General features: G+C 69.0%; 1 protein-coding gene across 1 annotated transcript in view; it reads right to left on the bottom strand.

Annotated features, from left to right (window-relative positions):
* The window catches only part of FLNC (filamin C), a 59323-nt gene that overhangs the window by 2490 nt on the left and 36726 nt on the right, over nucleotides 1-20107 (bottom strand). The window contains 27 exon segments of the mRNA XM_073328952.2: nucleotides 169-387; nucleotides 849-1025; nucleotides 1432-1564; nucleotides 2098-2213; nucleotides 2824-2961; nucleotides 3275-3544; nucleotides 4284-4526; nucleotides 4870-4992; nucleotides 5256-5408; nucleotides 6320-6523; nucleotides 7104-7265; nucleotides 8982-9155; nucleotides 9390-9518; nucleotides 10223-10363; nucleotides 10828-10927; nucleotides 11521-11619; nucleotides 12197-12372; nucleotides 12375-12443; nucleotides 12805-12828; nucleotides 13335-13524; nucleotides 14045-14201; nucleotides 14812-14935; nucleotides 15319-15486; nucleotides 16254-16414; nucleotides 17102-17264; nucleotides 18128-18301; nucleotides 19067-19664. Of these exon segments, the coding sequence (XP_073185053.2) occupies nucleotides 169-387; nucleotides 849-1025; nucleotides 1432-1564; nucleotides 2098-2213; nucleotides 2824-2961; nucleotides 3275-3544; nucleotides 4284-4526; nucleotides 4870-4992; nucleotides 5256-5408; nucleotides 6320-6523; nucleotides 7104-7265; nucleotides 8982-9155; nucleotides 9390-9518; nucleotides 10223-10363; nucleotides 10828-10927; nucleotides 11521-11619; nucleotides 12197-12372; nucleotides 12375-12443; nucleotides 12805-12828; nucleotides 13335-13524; nucleotides 14045-14201; nucleotides 14812-14935; nucleotides 15319-15486; nucleotides 16254-16414; nucleotides 17102-17264; nucleotides 18128-18301; nucleotides 19067-19664 (4585 nt within the window).

Consider the following 20107-nt stretch of genomic DNA (forward strand, 5'->3'; position numbering starts at 1 on the left):
CTGAGCCCCACACCCACCTTTCACGCCCTCCAGCCCGACCAGGATCCTCCCCTGCACCCCAGCGGAGGGCATGGCTGGGACCCTGCCCCACCAACCATGCGTGGCCAGGCTCCGCCCCCCTCCCCATGCGTGGCCAGGCTCCACCCCCCTCCCCATGCATGGCCGTACCTGTGACCTTGGCTTTGAAGGGGCTGCCCACGATGTGCTGGGGGCCGCCATACTTGATGGAGATGAGGTAGCTGCCGGGCGCCATGGGCGTGTAGGTGACTCGGTGGCCCTCGGGGCACTCCTGGCAGTCCAGCTTCACCTTGGAGGGGCCGTCGATGGTGACGGCCAGGGCGCCCGAGCCAGCGTTCACGGTGTTAACGAAGAACTCCGAGGACACGCCTGGGACGGGACAGGGGTTAGGGCGCAGCGGGGGCAGGGCCTGCCGGACCCAGACCCCGGGTGCCAGGAGCAGGGACCCTCCGCAATGGAGGGGCAGGGGGCTGCAGTGCCAGAAGCTACGCGGAGCCGGGGACAGTGAGGGCCGTGGGTGCCCACAAGGGGGAGATACCAACCTCCGAGGGTTACACCTCTGGGTGTTGGGAGAGAGACGGGCACAGTCCCCCAAGTGCCAGCACATGTGGGGGCAGCCCAGGGCAGAGTGCCCCCTTCCCCAACCCACCCCACTGCCCGCTGGATCTCCTTGGCAGGCTCCCATCCAGGCTCGGGGACTGGCTCCAGCGCCTGGATCCCCTCCCTCGAGTGGCGCCAGGCCAGGCACAAGGGCACCAGCCGGTGCCGCGTCCTTCCCCCCTGCGGAGAGCAGCCGGCGGCAGGGTTGGGAGCGGGCCGCACGCCCCTACCTGTGATGCCGCCCTCCAGGCCTGGGCCGTACGCCGAGACGAGGCCCGGGTCCCCAGCCTGGCTCTGCTCCCCAACGCGGATCTTGAAGGGGCTGCCCGGGATGTGGCGCCCGTTGAACTTGACATCGATAGAGTGCACGCCATTCTCGCGCGGGATGAACCGGATGGTGGATTTATCTGGGGGGAGAGCAGGGCTTAGAGAGCCCGGCCCGGCCCCTCACCAGCACCCGCCTGGCCCGGAAGACACACCGAGCCTCGGTGGGTCCGAGAAACCCGCCCAGCCCCTCGCCGGCACCCGTCCAGCCCACCCAAGGCTCAGGGGGTGTGAGGAACCCGCCTAGCGGCTCTGAGGAACCCGTCCGGCCTGGCACAGGCTGCCAAGGCTGCTCACTGGGGTCCAGCTAAGACGGCGCCACCCTCAGGCCAGTGACTGGCTCTGCATCTTCTGAGTCTCCAGGCCCCCGTGGGGCAAAACCGCTCCCGGCCCGGAGGCTTGGTGCAATCGCCCATCTGGCCAGCCCCGGGCACCTCCTCCTGCCCATGGCCCGACCCTCGCGCCTGCCCTGAGCCCGGGCGCCCTCACCGCTGTCCAGCTCCGAGATGTAGCACTCCTCCACCATGCCCGAGGGCGTGTGCACCTTGGCGTCAATCACGCCCCGCGCCCCGTTGAGCTGCACCGCGAAGGACGCTGGCTGGTTGACCTTTAACCCCGTCTCCTGCAATGGCAAAGGGGGGTGACGCCGAGGCCGGGGCGATGCTGGGAGTGGCAGGGGCCGGTTCCCGGGGGGAGGCCAGTGGAGCCTTGGGTTAACCCAGGGTGGGACCATCACCCCCCAGCACAGAGGGGGGCAGGGGGAGACCCACAGCAGTGGGCACGTCAAAGCCCTGCCCCCTGCTAAATCTGCCCCCCCCGGACCAGATGGGCACATGGTCGCGGTTCTGGGGTCTTCCCAGGCTGCAGGGACCATGGCCCCAATGCAATCCCCCCATCTGCTGCGGGATATGCAGGGGGCTGCGGGTTGGGACTGAGGGGCCCTGGCGGGGGGGGCGGGGTGGGGGGGCTGAGGGTCAGGATTGAGGGGTATCGGCAGAGCTGGGAGGGGGACTTCAGGGCTGGGCTATCAGGGGGCTGCGAGTTGGGACTGAGCGGCCCTGGTGGGACCGTGGCTCGCATCCCTCTGGTGCCAACACTGTGCACTGGCCCCTGGCACCGAGCGCCCGCCCCCCCGCCAGGCTGGCCACGTGGTACCTGGAGGCTGGTCACCGTCAGCCTGCGGGCGTCGTCGGAGAGGGAGGCCACCGGCACCACGAAGGGGCTGTCGGGGACATGCTCCTCGTTGAACTTAATGGACACCTCGTAGTCCCCTGGGGAGCAGAGCCAGCGGGACGGGTCAGGCTCAGGCCCGGCAGCCCGGGGCACCGGCGCAGCTCTAAAGGCCAGGCTGCCGACCTGTGCCGGGTCCCATGGGCCCAGGGCTGGCGCCATGACGGGAGCAGGGATTGGGTGCTGGCCCCAGGGCCACCGAGTCCCTGGGGGCTGAGTCCTGCAGCTCCCAGGCCAGGCAGTTGGCCCCAGAGGACCCAGAGAGCCGGCCAGGCTGGGTTCAAGGGGCCCCGCAGGCGGTGGGGGTCTGGGGGTAGAAAGGGGCAGCCTGATCTGGTGGGGGAAGGACTCCTTTGTCCCCCAAAGCTGCCAGATTGGGAGCAGGAGGCTGGGGGTGTGGGATGGCTGTGGGGACGTGCAGGGCCCTCCATGCTGGTGGGGGGACGCCTGGGAGCAATGTGCAGAGGACGGAGCCCAGGGATTGCCTGCCTCTGCACCGCCGGCCGCCCCACAGCGGGACAAGAGGGGTCTGACCCACGGGTGGCAGCAGCCCAGGCTATGGAGGACAGCCAGGCAGACGGGGGGCAGACGGGGGGTTGGTGGGGGGCTGGCGGGGCAGTGAGGAGCCAGGGCCCGGCCCCCCGCACCCACCTGGCTCCTGCACGATGTAGGAGACGCCGCAGGAGCCGTCCTTCCGGTCCTCGAAGGCGATCTCGGCCTTGCTGGGCCCCTCGATGGCGATGGAGAGGCCCCCGGCGCCCGCCTCCCGCGTCCAGATGCTGAACTCGGCTGGGGGCAGAGCGCGCCGTCAGGGGCAGGTCCTGGGCCCAGCACACCCTACACTCCAGCTCCCCTGGGGCCCCAGCTGCCCCCCCAACGTCCCAGCCGCCCCCAAATGCCCGAGCTGCCCCCATCCCAATGCCCAAGCCCCTTCTAAATGCCCGAGCCGCCCCCATCCCAATGCCTAAGCCCCCCCAAATGCCTGAGCCGCCCCCATCCCAATGCCCAAGCCCTCCAATCTCTCCCCCCACCCCCAATGCCCCATGCTCCCCTCCAGCCCTGCGGGCTCTGGTGCCCACCTGGCGCAGTGCCCACCCCCTACCTGGCACTCCAGCGACGCCCCTCTCCAGGCCAGTGCCCCCAGCACGCACCTTGTGGGCGCCCCCCTCGCCCATGGGCCCCACGGTGAACTGGAAGGGGCTGCCAGGCACGTGTTGCCCGCGGTACTTGACGTGGACGGTGTGGGCGCCCATCTCCTGGGGCACGAAGCGCACGCTGTAGGCGCTGTCCTCGCCCTCGATGATCTCCGCGTCGGCCGTCTGCCCCGACGGGCTGGTCACCTGGGCCGTCATGGTCGGGGCGCCCGCCTCGCCTGGGCAATGAGAGACGGGCGGGGCCGTCAATCAATCACAGCCCTGCGGCCCTCCCCCTGCCGCCAGCACTGCCATGCAGCCACCTCTGGGGCGGGGCACCACCTGTCTGGCATCTGCAGACTTGACCACCCGCACGGCCCCTGCGGGCACAGGCTCTGCCTGCCACACTCGGGGGGTGCTGAGCCACAAGCTGGCTGGCAGCTGCGGCACCCGCCCCAGGGCAGTTTGGGACAGGAAGGAAGGAGGGTCCTGGGCTGAATGGGCAGGGAGTGGGCATGGAGACACCTGCCCTGGGATCTGGGCAGGGTACTGGGGCTAACGCCCCCGAGGGGCAAAGAGCCAGGGGTAACAACGGCCAGAGATGGGGCCAGCAGCAGAGCGCCCCCTAGTGCCACCCTGGGGCATCGGGGCCAGCACTGCCTGTGAGGGGAGAGCACCCCCGGCAGCACAGCGCCCCCTAGTGCCTCGTGGCTCGCACACCCGGAGGCGTGGAAGACACCGACACGTTTGCGTGGGACGCGCCTGCAAACCCGATGCGCCCATGAGACCCCCAGCGCTGCCCCATCCTTTCTGCCTGCCCTGGCAGAGCCAGGGACAAGCTCCGGCTGCCCTGTGCATGACAGGGGGGCAGCCGCCTCCCCCAGTGCCCCCCAAGGGCAGGACGCCCCCCCACAGCTGCCATGCTGCTGCCCATGGATAAGGCACACATGTGCCCCCCGCCCCGTGCCGGGCACGCACCCTCCTGGGGCCGGGCGATGCTGCCGAAGGACCCGAGGCTCTCGCGGCCCAGGAAGTCGCCGAAGACGTTGTGGAAGGGGGCCCCGCCGACCTGCGTGGACTCCTCCACCCGCACCTCCCGCGTGGTCTCGCCGCCCCGCGTCTTGCTGATCTCGGTGCGCTCCGTGCGCGTGTACGTATGGCTGCTGCGCGTGAAGGTCCGCGTGAGCCGCTCCTGTGCCGACACCATCTGGAACCAGTTCCCTGCGCCACGCCGGGGGGAGGGCATCAGGGGGGGGCGCTGGGCCCCCGCCCGTCTCCCGCCCGCCCCCCGCAGTGCCTGCTCCTCCCCAGAGCCAGCGAAGGGCCCTCCCCGTCATCTCCACCCCGGCCCCGAGCCCACCGAGGGCTGCGAAAGGCTCCCAGTCCTGGCCCCCCATCCACAGGGCTCAGCCTTCCTGCCAGGGGCCCAGGCGGGGCAGGCAGCCCCCCCCCCCCCGACCCACATCAGTGTTCCCTCCTGCCCGGCTGCATAGGGCACAGGGCTGGGGGCCCCGGGCCAGGCCCTCGGAGCAGAGCCGCCCCCCGTTTCCCCCCCAGGCTGTACCTGGGATCTTGAGGTTGAGATCGCAGGTGCTGCCGATGCTGGCGATGGAGGGTGCCTGGCGCCGGCGCGTGATGCTCTCCTTCATGCGCCCCTCGCCCGTCACCTTCACCGTGAAGGGGCTCCCTGTGCACGGACATGCCAGTCAGCCGCGCCCCCTGGGCTGAGGGGAAACCGAGGCACGGAAACGGCTTCCCCAATGCCCAGGAGCCACCTGGGTTGCTTCTCTGCCTTCAGGAGCAGAGCTGGGGATAGAACCCAGGAGTCCTGGCTCCCAGCCCTTCCCCCCACTCTAGCTGCTCCACTGAACCACATTCCCCTTGGCAGGCCGCCGTCCCCGGTGGCCAGTCTCAGCCAGCCTGGCTGTGCCCCAGCCATGCCCCCCGCACCTGGCACGTGCTTGTCGGCGAACTTGATGTTGATGATGTAGTTGCCAGGCTCGGTGGGGCAGTAGGTCACCTTGCAGGTGCCGTCCTCCACGTCCTCGCAGTTAATGTCCACCTTGCTGGGCCCCTCGATGGACAGGCCCAGCCCGCCATAGCCTGGGGACGAGTGAGCGTGAGCATCAGAGGCACAGTGCCAGCCGGAGCCCCCCACAGGGCACACTGCCCGTCAGCACAGCGCCTGGGACCCCCACAGAGCCAGCCAGAGCCCCCAACCGGGCACACTGCCCGTCAGCACAGCGCCTGGGACCCCCACAGCGCCAGCCGGAGCCCCCCACAGGGCACACTGCCCATCAGCACAGCGCCTGGGACCCCCAGAGCGCCAGCCGGAGCCCCCCACAGGGCACGCTGCCCATCGGCACAGCGCCTGGGACCCCCACAGCACCAGCCGGAGCCCCCCCATAGGGCACGCTGCCCGTCAGCACAGCGCCTGGGACCCCCACAGAGCCAGCCGGAGCCCCCCCACAGGGCAAGCTGCCCGTCAGCACAGCGCCTGGGACCCCCACAGAGCCAGCCGGAGCCCCCCACAGGGCACGCTGCCCGTCAGCACAGCGCCTGGGACCCCCACAGCACCAGCCGGAGCCCCCCCATAGGGCACGCTGCCCGTCAGCACAGCGCCTGGGACCCCCACAGCACCAGCCGGAACCCCCCCACAGGGCACGCTGCCCGTCAGCACAGTGCCTGGGACCCCCAGAGCGCCAGCCAGAGCCCCCGACCGGGCATGCTGCCTGGGATCCCCACAGCACAGTGCCTGGGATCCCCACAGCACCAGCAGGAGCCCCCCCCCTGCACTGGGCATGTGGGGGTGTGCCCCACACTTCGTTCCCAAGGGCTCAGCCCCAGCTAGACCTAATCGCCAGAGCCCCTCCTTGTCAGGGGGAATGGGGTTCCCCGTCCTTCCCCTGGGGTCAATTCCAGGCTGGATCCATGCCCCCCAACTCTGGTCAGGACGTCCCCCAGATCCCAGCCCTGTTGGGAACCCCCCCGCCACTCCCCAGCATGAGCCTCACCTGCGGTGCGGGTGTCCACGATGAACTCAGACACCTCGAAGGTGTGCCCCTCCACCAGCCCCTTGCCCCACACCTTCACCTTGCTGGCGTCGCCGATCTCCGACTGCCCCACCAGGATCTTGAAGGGGCTGTTGGAGACGTGCTTCCCGCTCTTCCGCACACTCACCACGTGCTCCCCCACCTCCTTGGGGGTGAATGAGATGCCTGGGGGAGACAGGCAGGTCAGTGCCCGCGGGCGATGGGAACTGCTGCTCAGAGCCACGGGCCCAGCCGGCCTCAGTGCTCCCTCCCCTGCCGCCCACGCCAGAGCCACAGGCCCAGTGCTCCCTCCCCTGCCGCCCACGCCAGAGCCATGGGCCCAGCCGGCCTGGTGCCCCCTCCCCCGCCGCCCACGCCAGAGCCACGGGCCCAGCCGGCCCGGTGCCCCCTCCCCCGCTGCCCACACCAGAGCCATGGGCCCAGCAGGCCTAGTGCCCCCTCCCCATGCCAGAGCCACGGGCCCCACTGGTCCGGTGCTCCCTCCCCCGCTGCCCACGCCAGAGCCACGGGCCCCACTGGCCCGGTGCTCCCTCCCCTGCCGCCCGCGCCAGAGCCATGGGCCCAGCAGGCCCGGTATCCCCTCCCCCGCCACCCACGCCAGAGCCACGGGCCCAGCAGGCCCAGTACCCCCTCCCATGCCGGCCCGGTGCCCCCTCCCCCGCCGCCCATTGCCGGAGCCACGGGCCCCGCCGGCCCCAGTGCCCCCTCCCGTGCCAGCCCAGTGCCCCCGTCCCCGGGGCTGTACCGATGTGGCGGTTGGGCAGCCTCTTGAGCAGGCAGGGCTCCTCGTGGCCGGAGGGTGCCCGGATGGAGGCCGTCAGCAGGCTCAGGTCACTCTCGCTGATCTTGAGCGACACATCGGTGGAGGTGCCCACGTTGAGCTGGGACGTCCGCATGGAGTCGTCCCCTGTCATAAATACAAAGGAACGCTAACCACCTTTAAATCCCTCCTGGCCAGAGGCAAAAGCCTCTCACCTGTGAAGGGTGAAGAAGCTAAAGGTAACCTCGCCGGCCTCTGACCACAATGACCAATGAGGGGACAAGATACTTTCAAAGCAGGAGGGGTGCAGGGAGGGGACAAAGCCTCTCTCCCTCTCTGTCTGTGTGATGCTTTTGCCGGGGACAGAACAGGAATGGAGTCTTAGAATTTAGTCAGTAATCTAGCTAGAGATGCGTTAGATTATGATTTCTTTAAATGGCTGAGAAAAGAGCTGTGCTGAATAGAATGACTATTCCTGTCTGTGTGTCTTTTTGTAACTTAAGGTTTTGCCTAGAGCGATTCTCTATGTTTTCAATCTAATTACCCTGTAAGGTATCTACCATCCTGATTTTACAGAGGTGATTCCTTTACTTCTATTAAAATTCTTCTTTTAAGAAACTGAATGCTTTTTCATTGTTCTTAAGATCCAAGGGTTTGGGTCTGTGGTCACCTATGCAAACTGGTGAGGATTGTTATCAAGCCTTCCCCAGGAAAGGGGGTGTAGGGTTTGGGGAGGATTTTGGGGGGAAAGACTTTTCCAAGCGGGCTCCTTCCCTGTTATATATTGATTAGACGCTTGGTGGTGGCAGCAATAAAGTCCAAGGGCAAAAGGTAAAATAGTTTGTACCGTGGGGAAGTTTTAACCTAAGCTGGTAAGAATAAGCTTAGGGGGTTTTCGTGCAGGTCCCCACATCTGTACCCTAGAGTTCAGAGTGGGCAGGGAACCTTGACAACCCCAGATGGCGGGAGAGGGGGTTGTTACTGGGGGGCACAGCCCGGGGTGGGGGGAGGGTTTGGGGGTGCAGCTGGGCCACAGGGAGGGGCCTGTTGCAGGGGGAAGGGGCCGGGCAGGGGCAGGCAGGGGTCCTGGGGGCTGGGTGGGGGTCCGTTGGGGTGGCGAGGGCTCCGGGGCCTGGGTGAGGGCAGGTGGGGGTCTGTCTGGGTGGTGGGGGCCGCAGGGGCTCGGTGGAGGCCCAGTGGGCTGGCGGGGGCCCCGGTGGCTGAGTGGGGGTCCATCAGGTGTAGGTGGGGGTCTGTCGGGGTAGTGGGGGCTCCAGGGGCTCGGTGAGGGCCCGGCGGAGTGGTGGTGGCTCCGGGGGCTGGTTGGGGGCTGGCGGGGGCCCCGGTGGCTGAGTGGGGGTCCATCAGGTGTAGGTGGGGGTCTGTCGGGGTACTGGGGGCTCCAGGGGCTCGGTGAGGGCCCGGCGGAGTGGTGGTGGCTCCGGGGGCTGGTTGGGGGCAGGCGGGGGCCCCGGTGGCTGAGTGGGGGTCCATCAGGTGTAGGTGGGGGTCTGTCGGGGTAGTGGGGGCTCCAGGGGCTCGGTGAGGGCCCGGCGGAGTGGTGGTGGCTCCGGGGGCTGGTTGGGGGCTGGCGGGGGCCCCGGTGGCTGAGTGGGGGTCCATCAGGTGTAGGTGGGGGTCTGTCGGGGTAGTGGGGGCTCCAGGGGCTCGGTGAGGGCCCGGCGGAGTGGTGGTGGCTCCAGGGGCTGGTTGGGGGCAGGCGGGGGCCCCGGTGGCTGAGTGGGGGTCCATCAGGTGTAGGTGGGGGTCTGTCGGGGTAGTGGGGGCTCCAGGGGCTTGGTGAGGGCCCGGCGGAGTGGTGGTGGCTCCGGGGGCTGGTTGGGGCCTGGCGGGGGGGCTCACCGGTGATCTTGGCGGTGAAGGGGCTCCCCGGGACGTGCTGCTCGTCGAAGCGGACGATGACGCTGTAGTCGCCGGGTGCGGTGGGCAGATAGGACACGGTGCAGGTCCCGTCCTTGTTGTCTTTGCAAGTGATCTCGGCCTTGGACGGGCCCTCCACGGCCAGCGACAGCCCCCCTGGGGAGCCGGCCGTCAGGGGTGCCGCAACCATGGCCCCCCACCCTTCCCCTGCCTGCCCCCTGCCCTGCCCTTCCCCCCAGCCTGCCCTGCCCATCCTCCCCCACCCTTCCCCTGCCTGCCCCCTGCCCTTCCCCCCACACCAGCCCCCCATCCTCCCGTCAACCTTCCCCTGCCAGCTCCCCAGCCCTGCCCCACCCCTCCTTTCCCTGCCCCCAGCCGCCCCCCCGGTACCTTCGCCGGCGCCCTTGGTGACGATGGTGAAGGTGGCCGGCCTGTTGACCATGCCGTGGCTCAGGCCGGGCCCATAGGCGCTGACGTGGCGGGGGTGGATGGCGTCCACGTAGAACTGTAGGGGGCTCCCTGGGGAAGGGGAGGCAGGGGCACTGTGACTGGGGGCTGGTGGGGTGTGTGGGGTGGTCCTGGGGGGCGGGGGCAGGGGCACCCTGATAGGGGGCTCATGGGACACTGGGGGTCCTGTGGGGCAGGGAGGAGTGGGGGCTTGCAGAGAGATTCTGGGGGGCATGGCCCCAGGGGCTGGGCCAGGCTCAGAGCCCCCCAGCTTGGCCCAGCCTGGAGGGAGAGGCTGGCACTGAGCCCTGGGGACCCCAGGGGCAGGGGGTCCCATGGGGAGAAGGCTCGAGAGAGCCCTAGGGCCCCCCGCCTACAAGGCCTGGGCTCTCAGGGGCCATGGGGGGCCGGCTCCTCAGAACCAGGCTGGCGCTAGGGGGTGCTGGGTCTGCGGAGGGGGCAGAGCCTGGGGGCTGGGGAGGAAGGGGCCATGGCACCAAGGTGTGGGGGATCATCTGGGGGCTGAGGGGGTGGCCCCAGGGCTCTCTGGGGCCTTCTCCCCATGGGACCCCCTGGGCCTGGGGCCTGGCATACAGGGCAAGGCCCTGTCGGGAGCATCCCATCCTGGCAACAAGGGGAAGGGATGAGGGCGGGGTACTCCCATCACCCCCATGGGGAGCTGCGGGTGGGCCGGTCCCGGGTGTTCCCCAACCCCCCCAGGAGCCGTGGCCGGGTGGGTCCCGGGGCCCCCCAGCTGTGGGCGGCCGGTCGCTCACCGGGGATGTGGTTGCCATCGTATTTGATGTCCATCTCGTGCAGCCCCTTCTCCACAGGTGCGAACCTCACGGTCACCGTCCCGTCCTTGTTATCCGTGATGCTGGGCCGGGCCGTCTTCCCCGAGGGCATGCGCACCTCGCCTGGGGGGAGGGATCGGGGGGGACACCGTCACCGGGCTCCCTCCGCCTGCCCGGGTACTGCCCCATGCCTCCCACACTGCTCCACTCCCCGCGAGCTCTCCCCCGGTCCGCCCCCCCAGGTCTCCCACCCCCACACCCGCTCTGCTCCTGAGCTCTCCCCCGTTACTACCCCCCTGAACTCTCCCAGCCGTACCCCCTCCCTCCATCCCCCCAGCTCTCCCACACCCTCATCTCTCCCACCCCCACACCCGCTCTGCTCCTGAGCTCTCCCACCCCGACCCACCCCCAACCTCCTCTCCCACCCACTTGCTCCAACCCCCCCCCCCCGAGCTCTCCCCCCACAGTGCAGTCCCGCCCTGCCTGGTGCTGTGGAACTGGGTTGGAGGCCCCACGCCGCCCACCCCAGGCTGGTGCCCCGCCCACAGGGCCCCTGTGGTGCGGTGCCAGGCTCCCCCCGCCCGTACCGGTGATCTCCCCTTTCTGCACGGTGAGGGGGATGACGAGGTTGAAGGGCCGCAGCATGGAGTCCAGGCTCTCGGCGGGCGCGACGGGCTGGTCCGTGGCCTGGCGGGGTGGAGGGAGGGGGCAGAGAGAGAGAGCATTGGCAAGGCAGGCAGGGTGCCCGAGGCGGAGCAGGACAGGAGCAGAGAGCGACAGGCCCAGGGCCCCGCACGGGCCCATGGGAGACAGAGCTGCAAGAGAAGGGGGGCGTGGGGGTGCGGGGACCTGGCGAAGGTACCCCAGATGGTTGGAGCTCATTGTGGGGGGGGGAAATCACTGCACCCAGAGCTTTGGGGGGGCCCTCATCCCGTGGCACCAAAACCCTCTCAAGGGAGACAGGCGGGGGTCCCCCCGGGTCTGCGACTGCCCCCAAGCCTGCCTGGAACCGGGGCCTGTGCCAGCTGGGTTTGAGACAGACAGTGCCGCTGGCTCCGCATGGCCACGGCACACCAAGCACCGGGGGGATTCGCCCCGGGCAGATGCCCGGGCACCTACAAGGGAGGGTAACGACGGAGGCTGGTGGGTGCCCTGCCGAGGGCGAGGGGGGCCCAAGCGAGCCCAGGGCTCAGAACCAAGAAGCGTCCTGGGCAGAGATGGGGGAGAGGCAGCAGGATAGGGCAGAGAGAGGCAGCGGGGCCGAGGGGGGCTCCTGGTACCCAGCGCGCCGGGTAGCCGCCAGCCTGGTGCGGAGAGAAGGGCTGGTGCAACTGGAGCGAGTCGCACGGCTCTTCGACGTGGGGGATGGTCTCGCACGCCTGGCGGGAGGCAAGGAACAGATTAACGCAGGCGGCCATGCCGGGCTCCATGGCTCGTAGCCACGCTCCTGGGGGGTGCCCTGCAGGATCCCTCAGACCAGGCACAGGAATCGCTCGCCCGGCACTGAAATGCAGCCACCTCTGGGGGTGGGATGCAGCAGCTGGCAAACAGCCCCGCAGCAATAGTGTCCAGCGAGGAAGGGGCCCCGCAGCTAAGGCGGGGCTCCCCTGCAGCACCCTGGCTGGGGGACCTGTAACACCCAGTGCCCCCACACGCTGCACGATGGCAGCTCGGCGCCCCCTAGTGCTACCCTGCGGTACTGACAAGGGACCTACACCCCCTCCTGAGCCCCAGCACAGCGCCCCCTAGTGCCGCACTGGGGCCAGCACTGACAAGGGAGCACACTGAGCTCCCCCCCTCCTCCCTCCCAGCACAGCGCCCCCTAGTGCCACATTGCGGTCAGCGCTGACCCCAACGGTCCCAGCGGGACCTCCAATCCCCGGGTTTCCCAGCCAGTCTCCCCGCCCACGGCCGGCCCAGCCCCACCCCGCCGAGCTCGCTCGCCCCCGGACCCACCAGCACGTGGAAGGGGCTGTTGGGGATGAGCTCGCCCCCGAAGCGGATGGTGATGACGTATTTGCCCGGCTCGGGTGCCGTGTAGTAGATGTCGAAGGTGCCGTCGTGGTTCTCCACCACGTCCACGTCCAGCTCGGCCCCGTCCGGCGTGGACACCTTGCACGTCACCTTCCCTTGCCTGCCGCCTTGGCATCCACCGTGATCACCGTCTCCTCCCCGATCTGGATGGTGGGGCCCAGGCAGGCGCCTGCGGGGTGGAGGGATGTGGTCGGCGGGGGGGGGTGGGGTGGGGCAGGTGCCAGGGCCGTGCCATAAGCAGGGATGGCATCTGGCCCTGCCGCTCCACCCACCCAGCTGAAGGGAGCTGAGCATGGCCGGGGTGTTGTAGGGGCTCTGGCCAGCCACTGGGGGGAGCTGTGATCCCTGCCCTCAGCCAGGGGTTTCAAATCCCACCCCAGGCAGCCCACGCCCTAGGAGTCGGGCTCAGAGCAGCCACCAGAGGCCCTGGCTTCTGGCTGCTTTGCCCTGCTTAGCCTGGCCGTGCCCCGGGTCCTCCCCATGGCTCACAATGGCCAGAGCCTCCCTCAGCCACAGAGAGCAGGACTTACCCAGTCCATGGCCCCCAATGGACACTGCGAAGAGAGGGAGGGAAAACTTGTGAGAACAGGGCCAGCCACAGAGCTGGGGCATGGGGCTTCGGGTCGGGAGTGAGGGGCAGAGGCCAGAGGTCATGTGGGGCGGGGGACTGGAGGCTGTGTGGGGCAGGAGGGGGGCTGGAAGCCACAGAGGCTGCATGGGGTGGAGGCCACGTGGGGCGGGGGGTCAGAGGCTGCATGGGGGTATGAGGCAGAGTTTGTGGGCCACAGGGGACAGGAGTCCGCATGGGGCAGAGTCTGGGGGCTGCTTGGGGTGGGGGCTGGAGGGCACGTGGGGCAGAGTTCGGGGGGGTCACAGGGGGGCAGGGGCCGGAGGACACATGGGGCAGAGTCCGGGGGCTGCATCAGGAGGGGCTGGAGGACGCGTGGGCCAGAGGGCGCATGGGGCAGAGGGCCTGTGGGGCAGAGCCCAGGGGCTGCATCAGGCAGGGGCCGGAGAACGTGTGGGGCAGAGTCTGGGGGCCGCGTGGGGCTGGACCCACCTGTGACCAGGCACTTGCTGGCGTCGCCGCTGGGCTGGGCCAGGGTGCGGAAGGGCGAGAAGGGGATCTCGTCGCCCCCATACTTGATGGTGATGGTGTAGCGCCCCGTCAGGTCGGGCACGTAGGACACCGTGTAGGTGCCGTCCCCGTTGTCCCGGATGTTGGCCTTCTTGGGCTTGCCCTCGGGATCCTGGCCAGGCACAGACGGGTCACAGCCGCTCGGCCGCCCCAGCTCCCCAGCCCAGGGCAGTGGGCAGAGCCTGGCTGGGGGCCCTCCCTTCCACCCCCTAGGGGGCTAGTGCCCCCATCACAGCCATGAGCCCCCCAGCCCAGTACCCCCCCCGTCACAGCCATGGGCCCCCACAGCCCAGTACCCCCCATCACAGCCATGGGCCCCCACAGCCTGGCACCCTGCCATCAGAGCCCTGGGCCCCCCTAGCCCAGTACCACCCCAACAGAGCCCTGGGCCCCCCAGCCTGGTACCCCAAATCACAATACCATGGGCCCCCCAGCCTGGTACCCTGCCATGAGAACCCTGAGCCCCCCAGCCCGGTACCACCCCAACAGAACCCTGGGCCCCCCAGCCTGGTACCCCACAATCACAACACCATGGGCCCCCCAGCCTGGTTGCAGAGCACCCCCATCAGAGCCTTGGGCCCCGGCCCCCAGCGCCTGGTTGCAGAGCACCCCGGAGCCTTGCCAGCACTCACCAGGATCTGCACAGTGAGCAACCCCTCGCCGGCGTCACGCGCGTCGATGGTGAACTCCACGGGTAGGCTGGCGGGGATGCCCGCGGCACTGAGGCCTGGCCCGCTGGCCCGCACCTTGCTGGCATCGTGAGCCGGCAGCGCCTTGATCTTGAACGGGCTGGAGGTGGAGAGGCCGGAGTCAGAGCTGGGTCAGGCCAGCTGGACGTGACTGAGGCTGGGCTGGTGGAAACTGGTTTGGGACTCGGGGGGAGGGCCCAGGGCTCTGGTCCCCCCAAGCTGGACTTTGCTGTAACTTCCTGCTTTCTGGGCTAACCAGCTCTGTTCCCGACCACTAATAACCCTCCTGTGTCCCACGCTGGCTGAGTCCCTGCGGGCTGCGGAGTGGGGGTGCAGGGCCACTTTGGGGGTGTGCGAGGCTGCCCCAGGTGTCCCAGCCAAGTGGACTCACGGGGTGAGCCGGCAGCTGAATGCTCCAAGGTCAGACCCAGGAAGCGTTGAAGCCGAGGAGGCTCCTTGCCCTGCGGGGAGACGCTGCACCAGAGTCCTGCCCGGCTCCATCCCCAGCGGGGCAGGAGCCCCGAGCCTGGGACTCCGGAGGGTTAGGACTCAATCTGACCTTACTCCGGAGCCTGCCCCAGCCCCCTGCCTCCGGCCGGCTATTTGTCCAGCCAGGCCCGCGGGCTCCAGGAGCCATTGTACTTCGGCCTTGTGCTCCCCCCCGGCGGCACAAGCCCCCTCCCCCACACTAGCCCCTCCCCCAGGCTCACCTGCGCGGCACCTCCTGGTCGGCGTACTTGACGGCCACGGTGTAGGGCCCATCGCTGGCCGGGGTGTAGTTCACCTTGTGGGTGCCGTCCCCGTTGTCCCGCACGTCCACCGGCTCGGCCAGGCCTGCGGCAGAGGGGCACAGCCCAGCGGGCTCAGTGCGGGCACCAGGGGAGCCCCCCCAATGGGTACCGCCCTGCTCAGAGCCCCGCGGGGGGGGGGGGAATGAGGGGGGATGGGTAGCAGGGGCTGCCCCAAGCCCCCTCTCCCCATGAGCCACCCCTTCCGCCAAGCCATCCCATCCCCCACCCCCACCCCCTACCCCAAGCTGACCCATCCCCCGCCCCTTATGAGCCACCCCATTCCCCACCCCATGAGTTATCCCAACCCCCTACAAGCCATCCCCAGGGGGTTTGATGCCCCATTCCCACGCTGCGCCCAGCCCTGTCATGCCCAGCCTGGCACTGCCCAGCCGTGGTGGGGGGAGCCCAGGGGTCTGCTCCAGGTACCTGAGGGCCCGAGGACTGTCACCTCCAGGGGCGCCAGCCCGGCCTTGCTACAGTCAACGGTGAAGGTCTGGGGGACGCGGGCCCGGACGCCAGCCCCCAGCCCAGGACCCGAGCACTTCACCTTGCTGGGATCCACCACGTCCTTCACGGGCACTCGGAAGGGGCTCCCTGTGGGGAAAGGGGTGGTCACCAACCGGGGGGCAGCTGGACCCCAGCCCCCAGGGCAAGGCAGGGAGCCTGGCCTGCACTGACTTCAGGGGGACTTCACACCCGGATCGGGAACAAACCCCACGCCCCAGGGGCCGCCAGCCTGGCCGGGAACCACCACACCAGCCGGCCCGGTGCCCCCCGGCCCCGGACCAGAGCCGCGGGCCCAGCCGGCCCGGTGCCCCCCGGCCCCGGACCAGAGCCGCGGGCCCAGCCGGCCCGGTGCCCCCCGGCCCCGGACCAGAGCCGCGGGCCCAGCCGGCCCGGTGCCCCCCGGCCCCGGACCAGAGCCGCGGGCCCAGCCGGCCCGGTGCCCCCCGGCCCCGGACCAGAGCCGCGGGCCCAGCCGGCCCGGTGCCCCCCGGCCCCGGACCAGAGCCGCGGGCCCAGCCGGCCCGGTGCCCCCCGGCCCCGGACCAGAGCCGTGGGCCCAGCCGGCCCGGTGCCCCCCGGCCCTGGACCAGAGCCGCGGGCCCAGCCAACCCGGCGCCCCCTGGCCTCGGACCTGAGCCACCGGCCCAGCCGGCCCGGTGCCTCCCGGCCCACCCTGACACACCCTTGGCCAGCTCCTACCAAGCCACCCTGCAGCACCCTGGCCTGAGGCGCACGTGGCAGGACGAGGAGGTGACCCCAGCCTCCCAGCCCAGCTGGCTGTGACCCCATCCCCCAGCCCTGTGACCCCCGCCCCCCCGCCCAGCCTGTCCATGGCCCCTGGCTGCGGCTCCTACCTGGGATGGGGCGCCCCCCGAAGGTGATGTTGACATCGTAGTCGCCGGCCGTGAAGGGGATGTACTCCACGCTGCAGCTGCCGTCCTTGTTGTCCTTGCAGGACATCTTGGCCTCCGAGGGCCCCTCGATGGCCAGGCCCAGCCCGCCGGTGCCAGCACCCCTGCCAGGAGAGCCCGGGGCCAGTCAGAGCCCCCGCTGACCACCCGGGAAATCCAGCTCCGCCTCGGCCATGGGCCAGAGCAGAGGCGTGGGAGGGTGGGGGGAGGGCATCTGGGGCCTGGCCCCGCAGTGCACCGCTCCTAGGTCAGGGGGCTAAAGAGGGGCTCTGGCCAGGAGCAGCTGATGCCAAAGGCAGCATAGGGGGTGACCTGCCCCAGGGAGCCCCCTCCTTGCTGCCAGCCCTCAGTTATCTCCGGTGAGGCTGCTCTGAGCCAGGAGGGTCCCATTCGCCCCAGGCATGGCACATGCTTGCTAGAATCTTGCTCAGCTCTTGGCCTCTTGTGGCAGGGAGTTCCACAGGCCAATCGCAGTGGATGCATTTAGTAAGCGTCTGTCCTGGCCCTGTGCTGTTACCCAGAGTCCCCAGCCAGACCTTCCAGAGCCAGGCCACGTGGCCGGCCAGCAGTGCCAGGACAGGGTTTTCCTTCCCGCAGGGCCGTGCCCGTCCCCCCTCAGGGCTTTCACACCACGGAAGCCGCCCACCTCACGGGGCAGGGAGTGGTGTGGGAATGGGACCCAGAGAGCCACTCGCCAACATCCATCCCCCACCCCGGCCCGGGCCATGACCGCGGCGGCTCCGTGGTCTCCCCCTCTCCCCAGCAGATCCCGGCGGGACAGGGGCCGGTACCTGGTCTCCACGGTGAAGCGGTTGGACTTGTTCACCAGCCCCCCCTCCAGGCCGGGGCCATAGGCGCGCACACGGCTGGGCTCGCAGCCCTCGGTGACGGCCACGCGGAACGGGCTCTTGGGTACTGGCACCTCGTCATACGTCACCTCCACCCGGTGCAGGCCTGGTGTGCCAGACGGGGCGGGGAGGGGTCAGGAGCTGCCTCTGCTCCCCCCCAACTGCCCCTGCCCCCCAACTGCTCCTGTTCCCCCAGTTCCACACAGGGGTCAGGAAGCTCCCTCCCCAATGCCTGCAATGCCAACTGTGGGGCAGGGAGCCATGATAACCTTCTGTCCCCAAGGGGCGCTGCACCCCCAGACCCCACTGGGATTTTGGAGCTGGGGGAAGGGGGGGGCCTGGTCTCTGCTCCCCATCACGAGAAACCAGGCCAGGTTTGACATGGGTTCCTTCCCCTCCAGCCCAGGCAGCCCCATGGGGTATAGAGGCCCCTGGGACACCCCTCCCCAAGCTGAGCTGGAACCTGTCCCACCCCCACCCCAGTGAAATCCTCCTTCAGGAAGCCCCGAATCCCAAATCCACCACCCCCACCCCCACCAGGGTTGGGCTGTGGACCCAGCTCCCAGGCGACAGGTGCACCTGGAGTCCCCCGCCCTGGCCGGAGCACGCCAAGGTCTCTAACAATAGCCACAGACTCAGGGCAGCTGGCAGGGCCTGGGCACCAGAACGCCCCCCACTTGCCCGGCCCAGGGCACCTGCTCCCTACGGTCCAGCGATAAATCATCCCCCGGCTCGGCCACGGCGTCCCAGCCTTCCCAACTCGGACACTGATTTATAGCGTGACCTCAGCCAGTCGGTGCACCTCTCTGTGTGCCTCAGTTTCCCCCTCTATGCTGGGGATAATTACCCTGACCCTGGGCCTATATGGTGCTGTCTGAATGTCAGGGCTACTACACGTTGAGGGCAGGGATAGCCTAGCCCAGGGCTGGAGCTGTGGGTGGCCCTGACTGGGGGGGCAGGGCTCCTTACCCTCCTCGTAGGCCGTGTACTGGACGCGGTAGGTCCCGTCGCCGTTGTCTGTGAGGTAGGTTTCTGTCTTGGCACCCGAGGGGTTAATGACGCGTGCCTTGATGTGGCTGCCGCCCGTCTTGGTGAGCGAGCGGGCGTCCACGGTGAACTCGGTGGTAACCTCGCGAAGGACACCTGGCGGAGCGAGCGAGCGGGCGGTGAGTGCCAGTCTGCGGGCGCCGCTGCCCCCCAGAGAGCGCCGCACCGGCCTATCAGCGCGCCGGAGCCCGGGCTGTGCCAATCAGCTGCCAGAATCTTGGCTGAGGTGGTACCCGGCAGGACGTTTGGTGGAACCCCCTTCCTTGGCAATGGGCCCCGGGGGGCCCCCATCCCACCCCCGGAGCCAGGCAGAGCTGCACAGGGCCAGGGAAAGGACCCCATTCAGGAGGGAGCCGGTCGGCCTGGCCACACCCAAAGAGCAGAGATGGGGGGTGGGTAGGGGGACATACGGGATGGGGGCATGGGGACAGAGGGGGAGAGATGTGGGGGGGGGGACGGATGGAGGGGCAGATAGAGAGAGAGACAGGTGTGTACAGGGACGGCTAGAGGGATAGACAGAGAGAGGGTGTGTGGGGGATAGATAGATAGATAGATAGATAGATAGATAGATAGATAGATAGATAGATAGATAGATAGATGTGTACAGGGATGGGCAGACAGACAGACAGACGGGGGTGTCGGGGGATAGCTAGACAGACAGACAGACGGGGGTGTCGGGGGATAGCTAGACAGACAGACAGATGGGGGTGTCGGGGGATAGCTAGACAGACAGACAGACGGGGGTGTTTGGGGAGACAGACAGACAGGTAGATAGACAGGGGATGTCGGGATAAATAGACAGACAGATTTAGACAGACAGGTAGACAGGGGGTGTCTGGGGACAGCCAGCGGGGCCCTCACCTCGTGGCTCCACGCCGGGCCCGAAGACCTTGACGGCGCTGGTGTCGACGGCGGGCTGGACGTTGACGCGGGCGGGGAACTTGGGCACGGCGTGCCCGCCGTACTTGATGGTGATGGTGTAGGTGCCGGGGAAGGCGGGGCTGTAGGTGATGGTGTAGGTGCCGTCGCGGTTGTTCTGGATCACCACCTCGGCCTTGACCCCCGCCTCGGAGACGATCTCGATGGTGAGCGCGGCCTCGCCCGCCTTGGAGCAGTCCACCAGGAAGGTGGCGGTCTCACCCACTGTGCCGCGCTCCAGCCCCGGCCCGCTGGCCGTCACCTTGCTGGGGTCGAAGAGCGGCTGGATGTTGGCCTTGAAGGGCGAGCCGGGGATGTGGGACTCGGCAAAGAGGATGTTGATGGAGTACTCGCCCGGCTCCGTCGGCAGGTAGGACACGGAGCACGACCCGTCCCCGTTGTCCTGGCACTCGATCTTGGCCTCGCAGGGGCCCTCCACCGTCAGGCCCAGCCCGCCAGTGCCCGCACCCTTGGTGTCGATGGCAAAGGGGGCCGGCTTGCCCACGAAGCCGCCTTCCAGGCCCGGCCCGTAGGCGCACACCTGAAATGGGAGCGGGCGCACATCAGCGGGGCAGGAACGGCCCTGGGGGCAGCTGCCAGCGATGTCTTCTCTCCCCTCTGGCCATGGGAGGAGACGCGAAGGCTGCCCGCTCCCGGTCGGGGTTACGTCTCCCTACATGGCATGGGGGGTACCCCAGCCTGGCTGGGCAGTGGCAGACCCTGCCCCCCAAAAAGTGATCCCAGATCCAGCCCCAGGGAGCAGGCTGGGAGGGACCCCATCGGGCCCAGCCCTCCCTGCCAGCCCTGGAGCCTGGGACACTGCCTGGCATCTCCTTAGCCGGGTCGCACCCTCCTGTGTCCTGCAATGCCTGCTCTCTGCCTGGCACCAGAGCACCGGGGGGTCAATTCCTCACTGTCATCGCTCCGGTCTGCGAGAGCTGGGAGCGCAGCCCCCTGGTGTGGAGAGGGGAGCTGGGGGGCACC

This window comes from Lepidochelys kempii, chromosome 1 (genome assembly GCF_965140285.1).
Source record: "Lepidochelys kempii isolate rLepKem1 chromosome 1, rLepKem1.hap1, whole genome shotgun sequence".
In the NCBI taxonomy this organism is placed as follows: domain Eukaryota; kingdom Metazoa; phylum Chordata; order Testudines; family Cheloniidae; genus Lepidochelys; species Lepidochelys kempii.